The 18,048-nt window shown below is 40.5% G+C and overlaps 1 protein-coding gene across 1 annotated transcript; it reads left to right on the forward strand.

Annotated features, from left to right (window-relative positions):
• Positions 1-5,825: 5,825 nt before the first annotated feature.
• LOC100629830 (C-type lectin domain family 4 member C) lies at positions 5,826-17,483 on the forward strand. The gene is given in 4 exon segments (XM_005615088.3): positions 5,826-6,017; positions 10,183-10,234; positions 10,237-10,297; positions 11,603-17,483. Coding segments are annotated over 4 exon segments (444 nt in total). The 3' UTR covers positions 11,742-17,483.
• The last annotated feature ends 565 nt before the right edge of the window (positions 17,484-18,048 follow it).

The raw sequence follows: 18,048 nt of genomic DNA on the forward strand, positions 1-18,048 counted from the left end.
ATATATGACTCTTTCCATTGGTTCATCTCTAAGCTGATCTCTCCTATGCTAGTCTTTCAACTGCAAGATGAAAAGTAAGGGTTTTTCACTGGCCTGGTATTCAGGTCAAAGGACCGATTCACAAGGACAAAGTATGTCGGAGATAAGCCTCTTGAATTTCCTTTAACTTTTGGTTTAGTATTTCTTCTTGTATTTTTCCTTTCATTTAACGTCTACCCGAGAAAATGACTTATTTCTTAAACAATAAAGATCCTTGCCCTCTTTCTCTTTCTATTGTTGAGGCACTTTACTTGAAGTCATTCTAGTTCTTTGAAGTTCTTGGAGGCATTTTTAGACTTCTGAAGGCTGCAAACTGCAGGAAGGTAAAACCAACTTGACACAATGTGATAAAAGGAAGATTCTAGAATCTAAGGAATAAATCTCATGAATCCAAGAGTTTGGCATCTCTACATCTTGGTCCTTGGTCTTCAATGATGTTTACAACAATATAAAGAGAAACAGAATTGGTAGCAGGTTTAGCGATACTCATTAATGGCTAAACCTAAAATTTCACTGGGCGGAAACTCATATATGAGTGTCCTGAACCTCGCATGGAATGTAATTGCTTTTGCAGCTTCATCTTCTGTCTTGTACTCCTGGCTGAGAAACATAATAAAGAGAGCCATATTTCATCTAGTGTTGCCTTAGAAGCTCTTATTGGCTCTGGTGAAAGCACTGGCCTCTCCACTTTGGAATCTGAAGTCCTAGGGAAAGGATATTCCCTTTCCTATGTAATGTCTCCTGAGTGCAGGGGAAAAAAATCTCTACATTCAATTATTTAAGACCAGATTTCAGGGCTGGCCCAGTGGTGCAGTGGTTAAATTTGCACATTCTGCTTTGGTGGCCTGGGCTTTGCTGGTTTGAATCCCTGGTGTGGGATCTATACACCACTTGTCAAGCCAAGCTGTGGCAGGTTCCCATATATAAAGTGGCAGGAGATGGGCAGGAATGTTAGCTCAGGGCTAGTCTTCCTCAGCAAAAAGAGGAGGATTTGCAGTATATGTTAGCTCAGGGCTAATCTTTCTCCAAAAAAAAAAAAAAAAAAAAAAGACTAGATTTCTTTTATCCATTTTGAAGTATTGAATAGACTGATCTTAACCCATAATAGAATCCTTTTCCTTGTTAATTCCATCTGGCACTCTGCAAATGAGGACAACAGCTGAAAATGTGAAAATTCCAAATGCCACAGCTTACCTCTATTAAAGCTTCCTTTCAAAACTTTGACCTTTGAACGTTGCATGTGTGCAGACACTGGCTATAATCGCATGAAACACCTTAGTCTCCTCACATGTTGTTTGGTCCTCAGCTATTCTTGTACATATTCTAACACTTTCACAGCCAACCCAGTGGGTGTTGGGGTTTGAGAGTGTAAGTGAAACAAAAGTTTATCTCCACCCATCTTAGGTTTCCAGCTGAGGGTCTTTATCAAAAAGACAGATTAACAAGAGAAAAACAGTTTACTAACATGTGCAGCACACATCATAAGGAAGAAACTTCAAGGAGAGTAACTCAAAGCCGTGGCGTAGAACTCTCACTTATATAGCACCTTCAACAGAAAGCAATACATGTGTGGAGAAATAACAGGACCAAGAAAAAGCAGTTTCAGGCTTCCAAAGGCAGCAAACCGCAGGAAGGTAAATGTATGGGAGGAAACTAATGGGGTGAGGTTTGTTTGCAGAATCCTCTGCTGCCCTCTCTGGGCTGATAAGATTCTGTCTCCACTAAAAGAAGAATTTAGATCTTGCCTATAAGCAGAAAAAAGGGAGCGTGGAGACAGCTTTTCCTGCATTTTCTGCCTCTTGACTGCCTTCAGCTCAAAACAATTTTTATATCAAAGAGGCATATTTGGGGGTGACATGTTCTGGTTTCCTTCAGAGCAACCAGGCCTGCCTTGTTTCCCTTAAAGACAGTCAAAGGGAGATAGGCCTGTGAAAAGAAAGAGCACCCCAGCAAGAACAAGCAAAGGCTATTTATTCGGAGGGAGGGGGTTAGCAATGCCGACTGGGGGCTGTTGATGCAGGGAAGCTGGGGGCAGACGAACTGGAAGTGGGGCTTCCTCTTTGATTGGTTAGGGGAGCACGTTTAGCTTTCTCCACTTGGTCCTAAGTTGGAGTCAGGGGCACGAATTAGGGAAGCTGTCAGTTATTGATTAATTCCGAGCTGCTAAGGCCAAGTGCTACAGAGGTTGTGGTTTGGCTTCCTGGACAGGTTGCTGATATGGTTTATGGTTTGACTGCCTGGGCTGGTTGTTGCACGTTGTGAGTCAGAGTTCTGTTTTTATACGTGTTCTGGTCACTGTCCGTTTGTCTATTCAGTCTCTCAATCTTATGTGTATTTATGACCTTCAATGATATATTCTGTGCAATTATAAAACATGGACCAATGGAGATTGGACACTTGCCTCTTGTCTGCCAAAAACCACTCATCTATTCAATGGGAAGAAAATGTAATCTTTCCTTTTTTTCAGAGACAAAGGACTTTATTACTCAAAGCACAGCAAGTAGTATAAGTTTCGTGTTTTGTGTTGTTCCTCTTGCCCCACAGGTCCCATGGGGGTGATGTGAAGCAGCACAGGTAGATGCCGAGCACACAGTGGGTCTGCATCACAGCTGAGGAGCCCCAAGCTTAGAGAACTTAAATCTTTTATAAAAAACTACAAGCAAATCTGCCCAGCCTTTGCCCTGGAAGGAGACATTATTATACTAGACAGTAAACAAACTTGCTCTCTGCTCTGGAGGAGACACTATCTCTGTCTACCAAGACTGTTCAATATACAAACATCTTTGAAAAGATAGTCCAGGGGGCCGGCCCAATGGTGCAGTGGTTAAGTTCTCACATTCCGCTTCAGCGGCTCAGGGTTCAGTGGGTCGGATCCCGGGTGCAGACCTACGCACCACTCGGCAAGCCATGCTGTGGCAGGCGGCCCACATATAAAGTAGAGGAAGATGGACATGGATGTTAGCTCAGGGCCAGTCTTCCTCAAAAAAAAAAAAAGAAAGAAAGAAAAAACAAGATAAATCAAATAAGAGGCAAAATTGGCGTAAAGTGAAAATAAAGGTAGGGAAGACAAAGCAAAACCAGGAATAAGTTTAGCACACACATTGTGGTCTTAATCTCACACCCTATTACTCCAGGGGTCTCTGGATTGGGTTCTGAGTTGGCCAGGACAAAAAGGGAAGTTACAGCATCACAGGATCCAAAACATAAACACAGGCAGTTATTCAGAAGAAAAGTTGGCCGTTTCTGTACTCAGATAGGAGATAGAGTTCTTCCCCTGCTCCTCTTTGAGAGCACACCCTGTAGTGTAGTGAAAGCTTCCTCAACAACATCCCTTCCCCAAACACAGCAATATGCCTGTGACGCTCTCCCACAGTCTCCCTTCCTGCAGGATACACATATCCCACACCTCAATTCAACTAGGGAAATTCGAGGGGGACAAAAAACCCCACGGCTGCTCAGAGGTTGCTCAGAAAGCTTGAAAGAGGTCAGATTTGGTGACCAAGGCCTCACCTGCTGACCTGCCTTGCTGAGACCTGCTCTGACCTCATTCCTGGGAACTCGCGCCTGTGATGGAGGTCCCTCAGCGGCCCTAGTCTAATCACTAGGCCTCCATCCTGCAGCCTTGGCCCCAGTCCCTTCTGGCTTCCCCTCCCACAACAGTGGCAGACATCACTAATCCAAAATGCAGTCTTTTTTGTTTGTTTGTTTGTTTTTAATCAATGCTTCTCTGAAAGGTGACAGTGCTAGTAGAAGAAGACAGTGTTAACAGGATGAGTCAGGAATGTGGAGAGGGGAGTTCAAGCCACTATTAACTCTTGCCTGGAGCCTTGTATACTTTCTTAACCGATTTCTCTGCTTCGACTCTTCCTCCTCCCTCAAACCATTCCAACACAATGCCAGAAGAATCTCTAAAACTGTAAGTCAGATCTTGTTATTCCACTGCTTTAAACCCTTCAGCCCTACTCTTTTTTCTTTTTTTAAGGATTGGCACCTGGGCTAACAACTGTTGCCAATCTTTTTTTTTTTTTCTTTTTCTGCTTTATTTCCCAACCACCCACCCCCCCGCCCCCGACACAGTTGTATGTCTTGGTTGCAGGTCCTTCTAGTTGTGGTATTTGGGACGCCGCCTCTACGTGGCCTGACAAGCAGTGCCATGTCCGCACCCAGGATCCGAAGCCTGAGCCGACCACAGCAGAACGCGCGAACTTAACCACTGGGCCACGGAGCCGGCCCCCCTGCTTGATGAGGTCTGGACCCACCTATCCAGTCTTCTCCCTGTTTTTCACAGCTACCTCTCTCCCTCTTATTAATTATGCTCCTGCCCCTACTCTCTTTCCTGCCTCAAGGGTTTGTGTTTACTATTCCTCGTAAACTCTTCCAGGGGCTGGCCCCTTCCAAGTGGTTAAATTCGCGAGCTCTGCTTCGGCAGCCCGGGGTTTCTCCAGTTCAGATCCTGGGTACAGACATGGCACCGCTCATCAAACCATGCTGTGGTAGGCATCCCACATGCCACAACTAGAAGGACCCACAACTAAAAATACACAACTATGTACCAGGGGGCTTTAGGGAGAAAAAGGAAAAATAAAATCTTAAAATAAACCCAAAACCCAAAAAAATAACTATCCATACATGTCAAATTATACCAAAATATTTGTTTGAGTATAGTATGTGCCAAAATATATAAATAAATATTTTGGTATAATAAATTAAAATATAAATTTTTTTTTCTGCTTTTTCTCCCCAAATCCCCCCAGTACATAGTTATATCTTTTAGTTGTGAGTGCCTCTAGTTGTGGCATGTGGGATACCACCTCAGCTTGGCCTGACGAGCGGTGCCATGTCTGCGCCCAGGATACCAACCAGGGAAACCCTGGGCCGCCGAAGTGGAGCATGCAAATTTAACCACTTGGCCACGGGACTGGCCCTAAAATATGAATATTTATTTTGAGATAATATGTACCAAAATATAAATGAAAATATTTTGACATGGTCTACATATTCACAATATGTTAGAGGGAATACATTGATTTCTGTAGTGCTATGACAGCAGCAAAATTGGTGCTTCTAAAGAGGAGAGAATTGATTTTTTCAGGATTTATTGCTCTTAAGTACCTTGCACATATTACATCATCTCAATCTCTCAAAATTCTGAGAAACATCCCTATTTACAAATGAAAAAAATAAATTTAAGTCTCAGAGTGGTTATATAACTCTCAAAATTACAGTGCAGAAAATGAGGTCCACACTATTCTAGGCTCATACTTTGTGACTGGATACTAAATTCTGAAGGATATTTACATTTATATTTAATAAGAACCTTTAAACTATAATAGAAAATTGTCAAGATTATTTTCACCAATGATGTAGAGATGGGCCATGTTTAACCCCCAATAAATGATGAGTACCGGGAGTCAAAGTATTTGTGTGTAAAATAACTTTACGGGCTTAAAGCAGGGAGTGGAAAACTAAGGCCCACGGGCCAAATTCAACCAGCTGTCTGCTTTTGTAAATAAAATTGTGTTAGAACACATGCCCATTCATTTCCATATTGTCTGTGTTCGCTTTCACGATGCAATAATGGAGTTGGGTGGTGGCAACACAGACTATATGGCTTGCAAACCCTAAGATATTTACCATTTGGCCTTTTACAAGAAAATTTTGCTCGTTCCCTTTTAGAGTGAAATGATTTAGGGATTAGTAAATATACCAGTAAATGAATTCAGCTTTGGAAAATCAGTGGGTAGCCCTGATAAATCTAACTGAAATGGTGAGCCTCATAACTTTATATGAAAGGTCAATTTTTTTCTTCTTCTTCTATATTCATTCTGAAAGACTGGAGCTGTTGCCCAGCCCTCTAGAGTTCATTTGAGTCCAGCTGCTACTATGTTTCTACTGTGAAGCAATCTTAGGCTGAGAGTCAGAAGAATTGCTCTCCCAAGGGAGCGCGTCTGATGGTGATCACCACTAGGGATGAGCAGGTACTTTTTTTTTTAACTTTTTTTTTTTGAGGAAGATTAGCCCTGAGCTAACATCTGCTGCCAATCCTCCTCTTTTTGCTGAGAAGACTGACCCTGAGCTAACATCCATGCCCATCTTCCTCTACTTTATATGTGGGATGCCTGCCACAGCATGGCTTGACAAGCAGTACCAGGTCCACACCTGGAATCCAAACCGGCTAACCCGAAGCCGCCGAAGTGGAACGTGCAAACAACCACTGCGCCACCAGGCCTGCCCGAGCAGGTACTTTTTTGATAGGCAAGGTGGTCAGCAAGACTTCATTCCTCTTTTAGCTTAGAAGATTTGTTATGGCCCTGAAATTTGGAGACAGAGGAAAGATTTCTGGTAAAAAATAAAAACAGAAAAAGAAGAAGAAAGAAAGAAGGAAGGAAGGAAGAAAGATCTTCCTAATCTGGCACATTCAAGAGCTATTTTAAGAAAACAAACTCTGGAACAAAATTCAGGAAAACAAAATAGTGGATTTTTTCTCCCTGAAGCCCCAGTGCATGTTGTGCATCCTAGTTGTAAGTCTTTCTAGTTCTTCTGCGTGGATGCCGCCAGAGCACGGCGTGATGCATGGTGTGTACATCTGTGCCCAGGATCCGAACTGGTGAACCCCAGGCCGCCAAAGCAGAGCATGCAAGCTTAATCACTATGCCCCTGGGCCAGCCCCCAAAATAGTGAATTTGAGAGGTGAATAGAAAATGAGAATACTTGTTATCTAAGAAAGTCACACTAATTAAATATATTAGTATTTTATAATGCATCCTCTGCATGTCTTACCTTCTTTTCATTATTTTCTCTTTTTACCTCTCTGTATTTGATTTTGAATAGTTTCCTCTGTCCTTTCAGTTCACAAATCCTTTCTTCAGTTGTCTCTATTCTGTTATTAAGCCCATACATTGGGTTCTAATTTCAGTTATTGCATTTTTTTTTTTTTAGGAAGATTAGCCCTGAGCTAACTGCTGCCAATCCTCCTCTTTTTTCTGAGGAAGACCGGCCCTGAGCTAACATCCGTGCCCATCTTCCTCTACTTTATGTGTGGGGCGCCTACCACAGGATGGCGTGCCCAGTGGTGCCATGTCCGCACCTGGGATCTGAACTGGCGAACCCTGGGCTCCCAAGAAGCGGAAAGTGTGCATTTAACCGCTGCGCCACAGGGCCGGCCCCTCAGTTATTGTATTTTTGAAATCCAGAATTTCTTTTTGTTTCTCCTCCAAATATGCTATGTCAAATTTTATAATATTAAATTCTATGCTCAAGTTTGTCTTTTATCTCCTCAAACATAAGAAGCATAGTTGTTTCATACTCTGTTTCTAATGATACCCATGCGCATAATTATCTTTTATTTTGTGCTGGACATTATATTTGAAAAATTATTTATAAAAACGATTGCAGGACTAAGGAATTGTTTTCTTCCGGAAAATAATATTTTCATTTGCTTCTGCCACATGCCTTGGCACAAGATGTCTTATATTATATTAATGTAGTTTCAGGGTTTGAAATGTCTATACCATTCAGATGATTCAAAACCAGATTGCAATTTATATGAGGTCTGATTTACCACCTATTCAAACGAACTCATTTCTGGGTCCTGGACTCCAACTTTGTCTCCCAACCCCCACCCTAAAACGCTGTCAAAAGTGCTATTCATTCTGTCTCTCCCACTACCTTGTAAACATAAATGTTTTCTTTCACTTTCTTATACCACACCCAGTACAGAGTTTTAAGCACTCTATAGACTGCATGAACATGTAGTGAATAAATGAACAAAAGAATGAATATCATAAAAAAGCAGGTAAGCACACACAAGCCACCAATGTCTCATATAGGTTCCTGTGCATTCAAAATCATCGAAAAGCTAAGTCAAAAATATCTGTTGTTGTTGGTATAACATTGCTTGACTTTCTCAAACTCAATTCTAGATCTCTACCTTTCTTGTAACACAATATAATACACTAGTTAAGAGTACTGGCCATAGAGTGAGTTAGATCTCTGTCATTTATGAGTTCTGTGACCTTTGACAACTTTCTTATCTTCCTAAGTTTCAGTTTCCTCATTTGTAAATTGGGAACACCAACAGTAGCTTCTTCACAGAAACGTTGTAAGATCTAAGTAAAAGAACTTACGTAAGCTCATGGCACAATACTTGGCACAGAGTAGACACCCAATAAATAATTGCAACTATGACTATTATTATTATAAACATCTTACTTTTAAAATGACTTGTAATGTATGGTGACCGATAAAAATTAGATTACTGGTGGTGAGCACGATTCAGTCTATACAGAAACTGATAAACAATAACGTATACTGAAATTACACATTGTTATGAACCATTATGACCTCAATAAAATAACTGAAAAATTAAAAAAATATAATAAATAAAATAAAAATGACTTCTAACCATTAACATTTGGACAGTGCCATACAAAATTTTAAAACAAATTTAAACTCTAGCATCCCGGAGAAAAAAATGCTGTTCCACCCCTCCACTGCCCCTTCTGGATCAGCAAAATTTCCCTGCAGCAAAGGTCGCCATAAATTCCAAACACATCTCTCTGGATTTTCATTTCATCAGCATCTTGGACTGGTAATTTTTCACAATTTCGTGAGCTCTTTGAGACCAAGTTTTTCTTATTTTATTCAGTTTATGTATGAATGTAAGTATTTAGTCCATCATTATTGAAAATAGAAGTCTCACTACATTAAGCTCTGATACCAGCATTGATATCAATCATTTATATAAAATGCATTTATAGAAAAATACTTAGAAACAATTTATCTCTCAGAGAAGGGATATTATGAGGACATGAGAAAAAAAATTAATTAAATTGCAAGGACCCAGAATTAAGAATTGAGAAGTATAAAAATATAAAGCATCACTTAAATTTCCCAAATAATTGATTTTACAAAAATCGATTATACAATGGGGCCAGCCGGGTGGGGTATTGGTTAAGTTCATGAACTTTGCTTCAGTGGCCTGGGTTTCACAGGTTCAGATTCTGGGCACAGACCTACACACGATCCATCTAGTCTTGCTGTGGCAGCATCCCATATATAAAACAGAGGAAGATTGGCACAGATATTAGCTCAGGGACAATCTTCCTCGAGCAAAAAGAGGAGGATTGGCAACAGATGTTAGCTCAGGGCCAATCTTCCTCACATACACACAAAAAATTTAAAAATTGGTTATACAATGTTGGGGCTTCTGAAAGGATCCTAATTATCATCTTCCCTGCCAAACCTATGAATGGAGAAATTAAAGAGGATAAGACAGAAAGAACAAAAAAAAAATCACCTGATAAAGGCCAAATTGAAGGATGTAAATTAGAGTGACTTCAGAAGCAGACTGTCTTACCCACTGAGATTGGCTCACACTAAGGACAAGGATGATCCATGGAAAAGCAAATGAGGTCTCTCATTCTTTGTGAGCAGGCTTCTCCTCAAGAAGAAGGCAGGCTGAGCCGTGCTATGAATGCTCAGTTAGGATTCCCAAATGCACCAAGCATACCCAGTTATTTTTACTTAATTTCCCAGTCAAATGAAACACTTCTCCTCTCTTGGCCATGAATAAAAGGCAGAGAGAAACAGAAACGTTAACCTAAGTCCCTTCACAGGAAGAGTATATTAAGAGTGCGGGGGCGGGGGTGGGCGGCCCGGGGCCGAGTGGTTAAGTTTGTGCGCCCTGCTTCTGCCCCCAGGGTTTTGCCGGTTCGGATCCTGCGTAGGGACACGGTACTGCTCATCAAGCCACGCTGAGGCAGCATCCTACATGCCACAACTAGAAGGACCCACAACTAAAAATACACAAATATGTACCGGGGTGCTTTGGCAGAAAAAGGAAAAATAAAATCTTTAAAAGAGTGAGGGGGAAAAGTTCCCCATTAACATGCAGAACCTTGAAGAATCTGGTCATTTGGCAAAGAAATAGGGAAAGTGAGTCTGACATGAGAATTCATTACGATCATGGATAGAAGTCACTCCTGTCCTGATCAGCCGGAGCAGGAAGACCTGCGCTCCTGGGCAGCGCCCCCATGTGGTTGTTTCTGGGTCCTCCTTTTCCTCTCTTCTCCCTCAGGCCATAAAGAGCTCAATTCAGCCTGAATCTCTAAAGGCTACGACTCCTTTCTTTTCTTCCCTCAGGATTTCATTATCCAGAACCTGTACGGCAATTTTGCTTATTTTATAGGGCTGTCGGCCCAGAGGGGAAAACGCATTGGCAATGGGTTGATCAGACACCATACAATGAAAGTGTCATGTGAGTACAGGGTTAGATAAAGGAGTCCTCAGTCCTGGGTCAGGCAGGGTGTCCAGCCCTCAGCTATTAAACGAACCAAAATACCCCACAACACTTTTTATCTTAATTTGACACCAAAGTCTGTGTTTTTATCTACATTTATGTCTCTAAATAAAGTGAAACAAAATATGTCAATTAAGACTATAATCAATTAATAAAATTTAATACTTTTCATAAAGCAAACATGCTAAATTCTAAGAATCTTGTAATAACTCTTATTTATGTAATTCTTTCAAAACTTTAAAGTACTTTAGTATACATTACCACCTTTGACTTGCATATTAACTATGTGAAAAATTTAGGGAAATTACTCTGGTCCCCATTTTTAAGGCAGGAAAACTGAGAATCAAGGAAATTAAATTACTTAAGTTACTTGCCCAAAATAACAGGGGATAAGTAGTAGATCTAGAGATTCTTGTTTTTCCCCAAGGAAGATTTGCCCTGAGCTAACATCTGCTGCCAAACTTCCTGGCCACTGATGAATAGTGTAGGTCCATGCCCGGGAACCAAACCTGGGCCACCGAAGTGGAGCATGCCAAACTGAATCACTAGGCTACTGGGACTGGCCCAGATCTAGAGATTTTAACTACCTTTTCAGACTCCAAAAGGAGTGCACTAAAAAAAAGAAGTGGGGCCTGCCCAATGGCATTGTGGTTAAGTCCTCATGCTCTGCTTTGGCAGCCCAGGGTTCACCAGTTAGGATCCCAAGCATGGACCTATGTACTGCTTATCAAGCAAGGCTGTGGCAGGTGTCCCACACGTAAAAAATAGAGGAAGATGGCCACAGACGTTAGCTCAGGGCCAATCTTTCTCAGCAAAAAGAGGAGGATTGTTGGCTGATGTTAGCTCAGGGCTAATCTTCCTCAGGAAAAAAATGTAACAAACTGTATTAATAGTTGAGACCAGGGAGAAATCTTTTGTTTATTTAAGAAAACCCTTTGGTATTGGAAGTTCAATGGGAATAGGACACAAGGATGGACAAATAGAAGGAAGCTCCTGGATATCTGTTGGGAGAATGTTTAATGTGTCCTGAATTGCATAAGATGACAAGAGTCCTGGCTGATGTTAGCATAGTTTTCATGGGAAACGCCAGACGTGCAGGTGGAGGAGAAACTGCCCAGACAGGAAGGTTTCTGTAATATGGCAGCAGAAGAGGGGAAGGAATCACTTGGGTACCTCTGACCTTGACTCCCACGCTCTTCAACTCTACCGCCTCACAGTCTCCAACCCTTTTCAAAACACGCTCATCTTTTTTCTCTCTTGCAGGTTTTGGCACTCAGGTGAACGCACTAATCCTGATGAGTGTTGTGTTATGCTAAATTCTGCATCAGAAAAGTGGGGCCGGAATAATGCTCCCTGTAATGAACATCACAGGTCAACTTGCAAGATGGTGACCTACTTATGAACGGAACATCCTCCACGGAAATGTGTTTGGATTGGCATCTACCATTATAGACATAGCTAATTCGCTGTTTTAATTATGTGTAAGTCTTGTATAAGAGATGCCCATAGAATTTTTCATTTGACTGTCACCTATTCCACTTATGATAGAATCAGTTCACATATTCATTCATAAAGTGAACACTTATTGAGCATTTTCCATGTGCCAGGAATGTACTGGAGAGCACTTTTTTTTTTTTAATTGAGGTTATCATAGTTTACAACATTGTGAAATTTCAGTTGTACATTATTATTTGTCAGTCATCTTATGGGTGTGCCCCTTCACCCTTTGTGCCCACTCCCCACCCCCCTTCCCCCTGGTAACCACTAATCTGTTCTCTTTGTTCATGTGTTTGTTTATCTTCCACATATGAGTGGAATCATACGGAGTTTTTCTTTCTCTATCTGGCTTATTTCACTTAACATAATACCCTCAAGGTCCATCCATGATGTGAACGGGATGATGTTGTCATTTTCTATGGCTGAGTAGTATTCCATTGTGTATATATATATATATATATATATATACCATATCTTCTTTATCCAGTCATCAGTTGATGGACACTTAGGTTGCTTCCACATCTTTGTTATTTTGAGTAGTGCTGCAATGAACACAGGGGTGCAGGGGTCTTTGAATTGTTGATTTCAAGTTCTTTGGATAGATACTCAGTAGTGGGATGGCCAGGTCACATGGTATTTCTATTTTTAATTTTTTGAGAAATCTCTTTTCCATAGTGGCTGCACCAGTTTGCATTCCCACCAGCAGTGTATGAGGGTTCCTTTTTCTTCACAACCTCTCCAACATTTGTTATTTTTTGTCTTGGTTACTGTAGCCATTCTAACAGATGTAAAGTGACATCTTAGTGTAGTTTTGATTTGCATTTCCCTGATAATCAGTGATATTGAGCATCTTTTCATGTGTCTATTGGCCATTTGTATATCTTCTTTGGAGAAATGTCTGTTCATATCCCCTGCCCATTTTTTGATCGGGTTGTTTGATTCTTTGTTGTTGAGTTGTATGAGTTCTTTATATATTATGGAGATTAACCCTTTGTCAGCTACATGATTTGCAAATATTTTTTCCAAGTTGGTGGGTTGTCTTTTCATTTCAATCCTGTTTTCCTTTACCTTGAAGAAGCTCTTTAGTCTGATGAAGTCCCACTTGTTTATTCTTTCTATTGTTTCCCTTGTCCAAGAAGACATGGTGTCCAAAAAGATCCTTTTAAGACTGATGTCAAAGAGTGTACTGCCTATATTTTCTTCTAGAAGTCTTATCGTTTCAGGTCTTACCTTGAAGTGTTTGATCCATTTTGAGTTTATTTTTGTGTATGGCACAAGAGAATGGTCTACTTTCATTCTTTTACATGTGGCTGTCCAGTTTTCCCAACACCACTTATTGAAGAGACTTTCTTTTCTCCGTTGTATGTTCTCAGCTCCCTAGTCAAAGATGAGCTGTCTGTAGATGTGTGGTTTTATTTCTGGGCTTTCAATTCTGTTCCATTGATCTGTGTGCCTGTTTTTGCACCAGTACCATGCTGTTTTGATTGTAATAGCTTTGTAGTATATTTTGAAGTCAGGGATTGTGATGCCTCCAGTTTTGTTCTTTTTCCTCAGGGTTGCTTTAACAATTTGGGGTCTTTTCTTGCCCCATATGAATTCTAGGATTCTTTGTTCTGTTTCTGTGAAGAATGTCATTGAGACTCTGATTGGGATTCCATTGAATCTGTAGATTGCTTTAGGTAGAAGGGACATTTTAACTATGTTTATTCTTCTAATCTATGTGCATGGGATGGCTTTCCATCTCTTTATGTTGTCATCAGTTTCTTTCAGGAAAGTCTTATAGTTTTCGTTGTATAGGTCTTTCACTTCCTTGATTAAATTTATTCCTAGATATTTTATTCTTTTTGTTGCGATTGTGAATGGGATTGTGTTCTTGAGTTCTCTTTCTGTTAGTTCATTATTAGAGTACAGAAATGCAACTGATTTATGTAAGTTGATTTTGTACCCTGCAATTTTGCTATAATTTTTTATTATTTCTAGTAGCTTTCCAATGGAATTTTTAGAGTTTTCTCTATATAAAATCATGTCATCTGCAAAGAGCAAGAGTTTCACTTCTTTGCCTATTTGGATTCCTTTTATTTCTTTTATTGCCTAATTGCTCTGGCCAAAAGCTCCAGTACTATGTTGAATAAGAGCGGTGAGAGTGGGAACCCTTGTCTTATTCCTGTTCTCAGAGGGATGGCGTTCAGTTTTTCCCTGTTGATTATGATGTTGGCTATGGGTTTGTCATATATGGCCTTTATTATGTTGAGGTACTTTCCTTCTATACCCATTTTATTGAGTGTTTTTATCATAAATGGACGTTGGATCTTGTCAAATGCTTTCTCTGCATCTATTGAGATGATCATGTGGTTTTTGTTCCTCATATTGTTACTGTGGTGGATCACATTGATTGACTTGTGGGTGTTGAACCATCCTTGTGTCCCAGGTATAAATCTCACTTGATCATGGTGTATGATCTTTTTAATGTATTGCTGTATTCAGTTTGCCAATATATTTTTGAGGATGTTTGCACCTATGTTCATCAGTGATATTGGCCTGTAATTTTCCTTCTTTTTGTTATCCTTGTCTGGCTTTGGTATCAGGGTGATGTTGGCCTTGTAGAATGTGTTAGGAAGTGTGGGGAGCCCTTTTGCAGACAAATAGAGAGGGCACGAGCTTCCTCTCTTAATTTTTGTCTCTTAAATTTTGCTAAGGAGTTAGGTAGCTGTTATGGACTGAAGTGTGTCCCCCCAAATTCATATGTTGAAGTTCTAACCCCCAGGATCCCAGAATGTGACTGTATTTGGAGATTAGGCCTTTAAAGTGGTGACTAAATTAAAACGAGTTCTTTAGAATGTGGACCTAATCTAATTTGACTAGTATCCTTATAAGAAGAGGGAATTTGGATACACAAAGAGGGCATGTGCACAGAAGGGCAACCACGTGAAGGGGCAACAGGCAGGTGGCCATTCACAAGCCAAGGAGAGAGGCCTCAGAAGAAACCAACCCGCTGACAACTTGATCTTGGGCTTCCAGCCTCCAGAATTGGGAGAAAATAAATAGTTGTTGTTTAAGCTATCAGTCTGTGGTATTTTGTCATGGCAGTCCCAGCAAACTAATACAGCACTCATATCAGCATTTAATGCTGTTCCTCCCTGTGTTTGATCAGAAGTATTTTCCATTTTTCTGGGATTCACTACTTGTAACTGAATGCATACCATGTAGCAGCAAGAACACAATACACGTCCACAGAAGGTAATTAATGTTCCAGCTTTGGCCCAGTAAATTACTTGGGCTTCTTAACAGTCTTTGTTCAGTCTTGGGCTAACATCTCAATTACAGGTGCAGAGAAAGAGGAATTAGAGATTGTTATTTTCCTGGTGGGTTGGCATAAAAAATTATATTCCTTGACCTCAGATATCTCATAATTTCATGAAACATATAGTTTCTGTGTATGGACTGTCACCAAAATGGCCTCTGATTTGTTCTTATTCCTCTTTTACCAAAGTTCCTACAGATCCCCTTATTTCTATTACAATAAAAAACGTATTATATTTCTATGACAGCATATAGTTCATTGCTCTAGTATGGTAATCACAGCTGATTATGATAAATCTTTGTTCACGCAGATCTTCCCAATGCGACCTCCTGAGGTGATGCCCAGATCACCTTGGTGCTCCTGAGTCATTTCATTTCTTCAGCCACTCATTTCGTGACTATACTTGAGGATGGGTTAGTTTTACAGGTCTGATCTTAACCATCGTTTGTAGAATTTACCAGTTTAATTCTCAGAGAGCAATGTACATAATACTTCTCATTTGGCCTTCTATATGAATAGTTTTAAGACTTACTTGCACATTATAATCACAATCTTGGGGAGCTGTTAAAAATTACCCCTTCCCAGGCATCTGTAAGTTTTCAAATTTCTCAGGATTGAGAACCTCTGATCTATATTTATTCCTGTGCAATATCATTTTATGCATAAACTCAGAACTGTGGGGTGGGAAACTCCAGAACAGATGTGAAATAACTGCATTAGTTTTCTGTTGCTGCTGTAACAAATTACCACAGATTTAGTGGCTTAAAGTAATGTGAACTTATTTTCTTGCAGTTCCAGAGGTCAGGAGTCCAAAATCAGTCTTAGTACGCTAAAGTCAAGGAGTCAGCAGGGCTGGTTCCTTCTGCAGTCTCCAAGGGGAGAATTCATTTTGTTGGTTTTTCCATTTCTAGTGGCCGCCTGTATTCCTTGGCTTGTGGCCCTGTCCTCCACCTTCAAAGTTTGTCACTCCAATCTCTGCTTCTGTCATCACATTGCCTTCTCTAAGTCTGGCTACTCTTGTGTCCTCATAAGGGCCATTGTGATTACATCAGGCCTCCCTGGGCAATCCAGGACAATCGCCTCATCTCAAGATCCTTAATTAATCACATCTGCAAAGACTCGTATGCCATATAAGGTAACATTCACAGGCTCTAGAGACTAGGATGTGGGCATATTTACGAGGCCTTATTCAGTCTATCACAATAACTTGACAGAAAATATAAAGAGTAGAGGGGCCAGCCTGGTGGCGCAGTGGTTAAGTGTGCACATTCCACTTCAGTGGTCCGGGGTTCACCGGTTCCCGGGTGCGGGCATGGCACTGCTTGGCACGCCATGCTGTTGTAGGCGTCCCACATATAAAGTAGAGGAAGATGGACACGGACGTTAGCTCAGGACCAGTCTTCCTCAGCAAAAAGAGGAGGATTGGCAGCAGTTAGCTCAGGGCTAATCTTCCTCAAAAAAAAAAAAAAAAAAAGGAAAATATAAAGAGTAGAAAGTTTCATCAGACTTGCACTGAACTCCATTTCATTTATTTCAAGATGTCTAACAGAATGCAATGCTGAATCATGTATACCAAGGTCACATACATAAACCTTGTTTAAGGAGTCTCAACTACTGAGATATAAATGTGTAATGGCTTTTTTTGTTCCAATAGCTGCTATCACTGGGATCTATGAAACTCTCTTTCTTATAGGGTAACGGGGGCTTCATTAATGAAATGTTAGTACAGTTCCACGATATTTGAGTCTCCTTCAGTTATAAAAACACTTTGATCTCAGTTATTAAAAGTTAAAAATATAATAGTTTATATATAACTAAAGGAAAATAAGGGGGTGGGGGAATTGGATGAAAGTGGTCAAAAGGTAGAAACTTACAGTTATAAGATAAATAAGCACTGGGGATGTAATGTACAACATGATGACTACAGTTAACACTGCTGTATGGTATATTTGAAAGTTGCTAAGAGAGTAGATCCTAAAAGTTCTCATCACAAGGAAAAAAATATTTTTTAACTTTTTTTGGTATCTATGAGATGATGGATGTTAACTAAACTAATTGTGGTAATCATTTTGCAATATATGTGAGTCAAGTCATTATGCCGTACACCTTGAACTTATACAGCGCTGTCTGCAAATTATATCTCAATGAAGCTGAAAGAAAAAAATAACTAAAGGAAAATAATGTGTTTTAATTGAGGTAACGTTGGTTTATAACATTATATAAATTTCCAGTGTATGTCATATTTCGACTTCTATATAGAAGTCATGTTCACTACCAATAGTCTAGTTGCTATCTGACACTGTACACATGTGCCCTAAAGGAAAATAATTCATAATAAAATATATATTCAGCACATAAATTGTTCATTTTAAACTTTGAATTCGATTCAAAGCTCTTCCATTCTGGTGAAAGTCAAGGGCGGTTTGGATTCCCAGCTTCCTCTCTGTGGCAATGATCTAAAAACTCGGCCATTTCACAAGGTTGAATTTACTGGACTTTAGGGAGCTCAGTGGGAGCCTCCTCCCTGCCCAGTCCTTTCTGCCGTGTCACAGGGATTGAGCTGAGCTCAGATTTTACTTACTCACCCTCGCAACCATTTTCTCTTGAGGACTTCTCGCCCAGTTCCTTTTGGGGGGACAGCCATGGGTAGGTACCGGCAAGATGGCTTGGGGTCCAGGCACTTTCTAAACTTTACTTGCTTGGCCAAATGTTGGGGACGCAAGGTGGCTCCAGACACTCTGCCTACCATTATCCTGCACCCCCATCTCACTCCTTTCTCACTAATCAGTAGGATCAGGCAGGGGCCATCAGGCTCTCCACTGGTTCAGTGGCCCAGCAGTTAGACTAGAGATGACTTCAGCTCCCCGTTTGAGGGCACAGAAGACACTTTGGTCACACCTGATGCTACTAT

This window comes from Equus caballus, chromosome 6, assembly GCF_041296265.1.
Source record: "Equus caballus isolate H_3958 breed thoroughbred chromosome 6, TB-T2T, whole genome shotgun sequence".
NCBI lineage: Eukaryota > Metazoa > Chordata > Mammalia > Perissodactyla > Equidae > Equus > Equus caballus.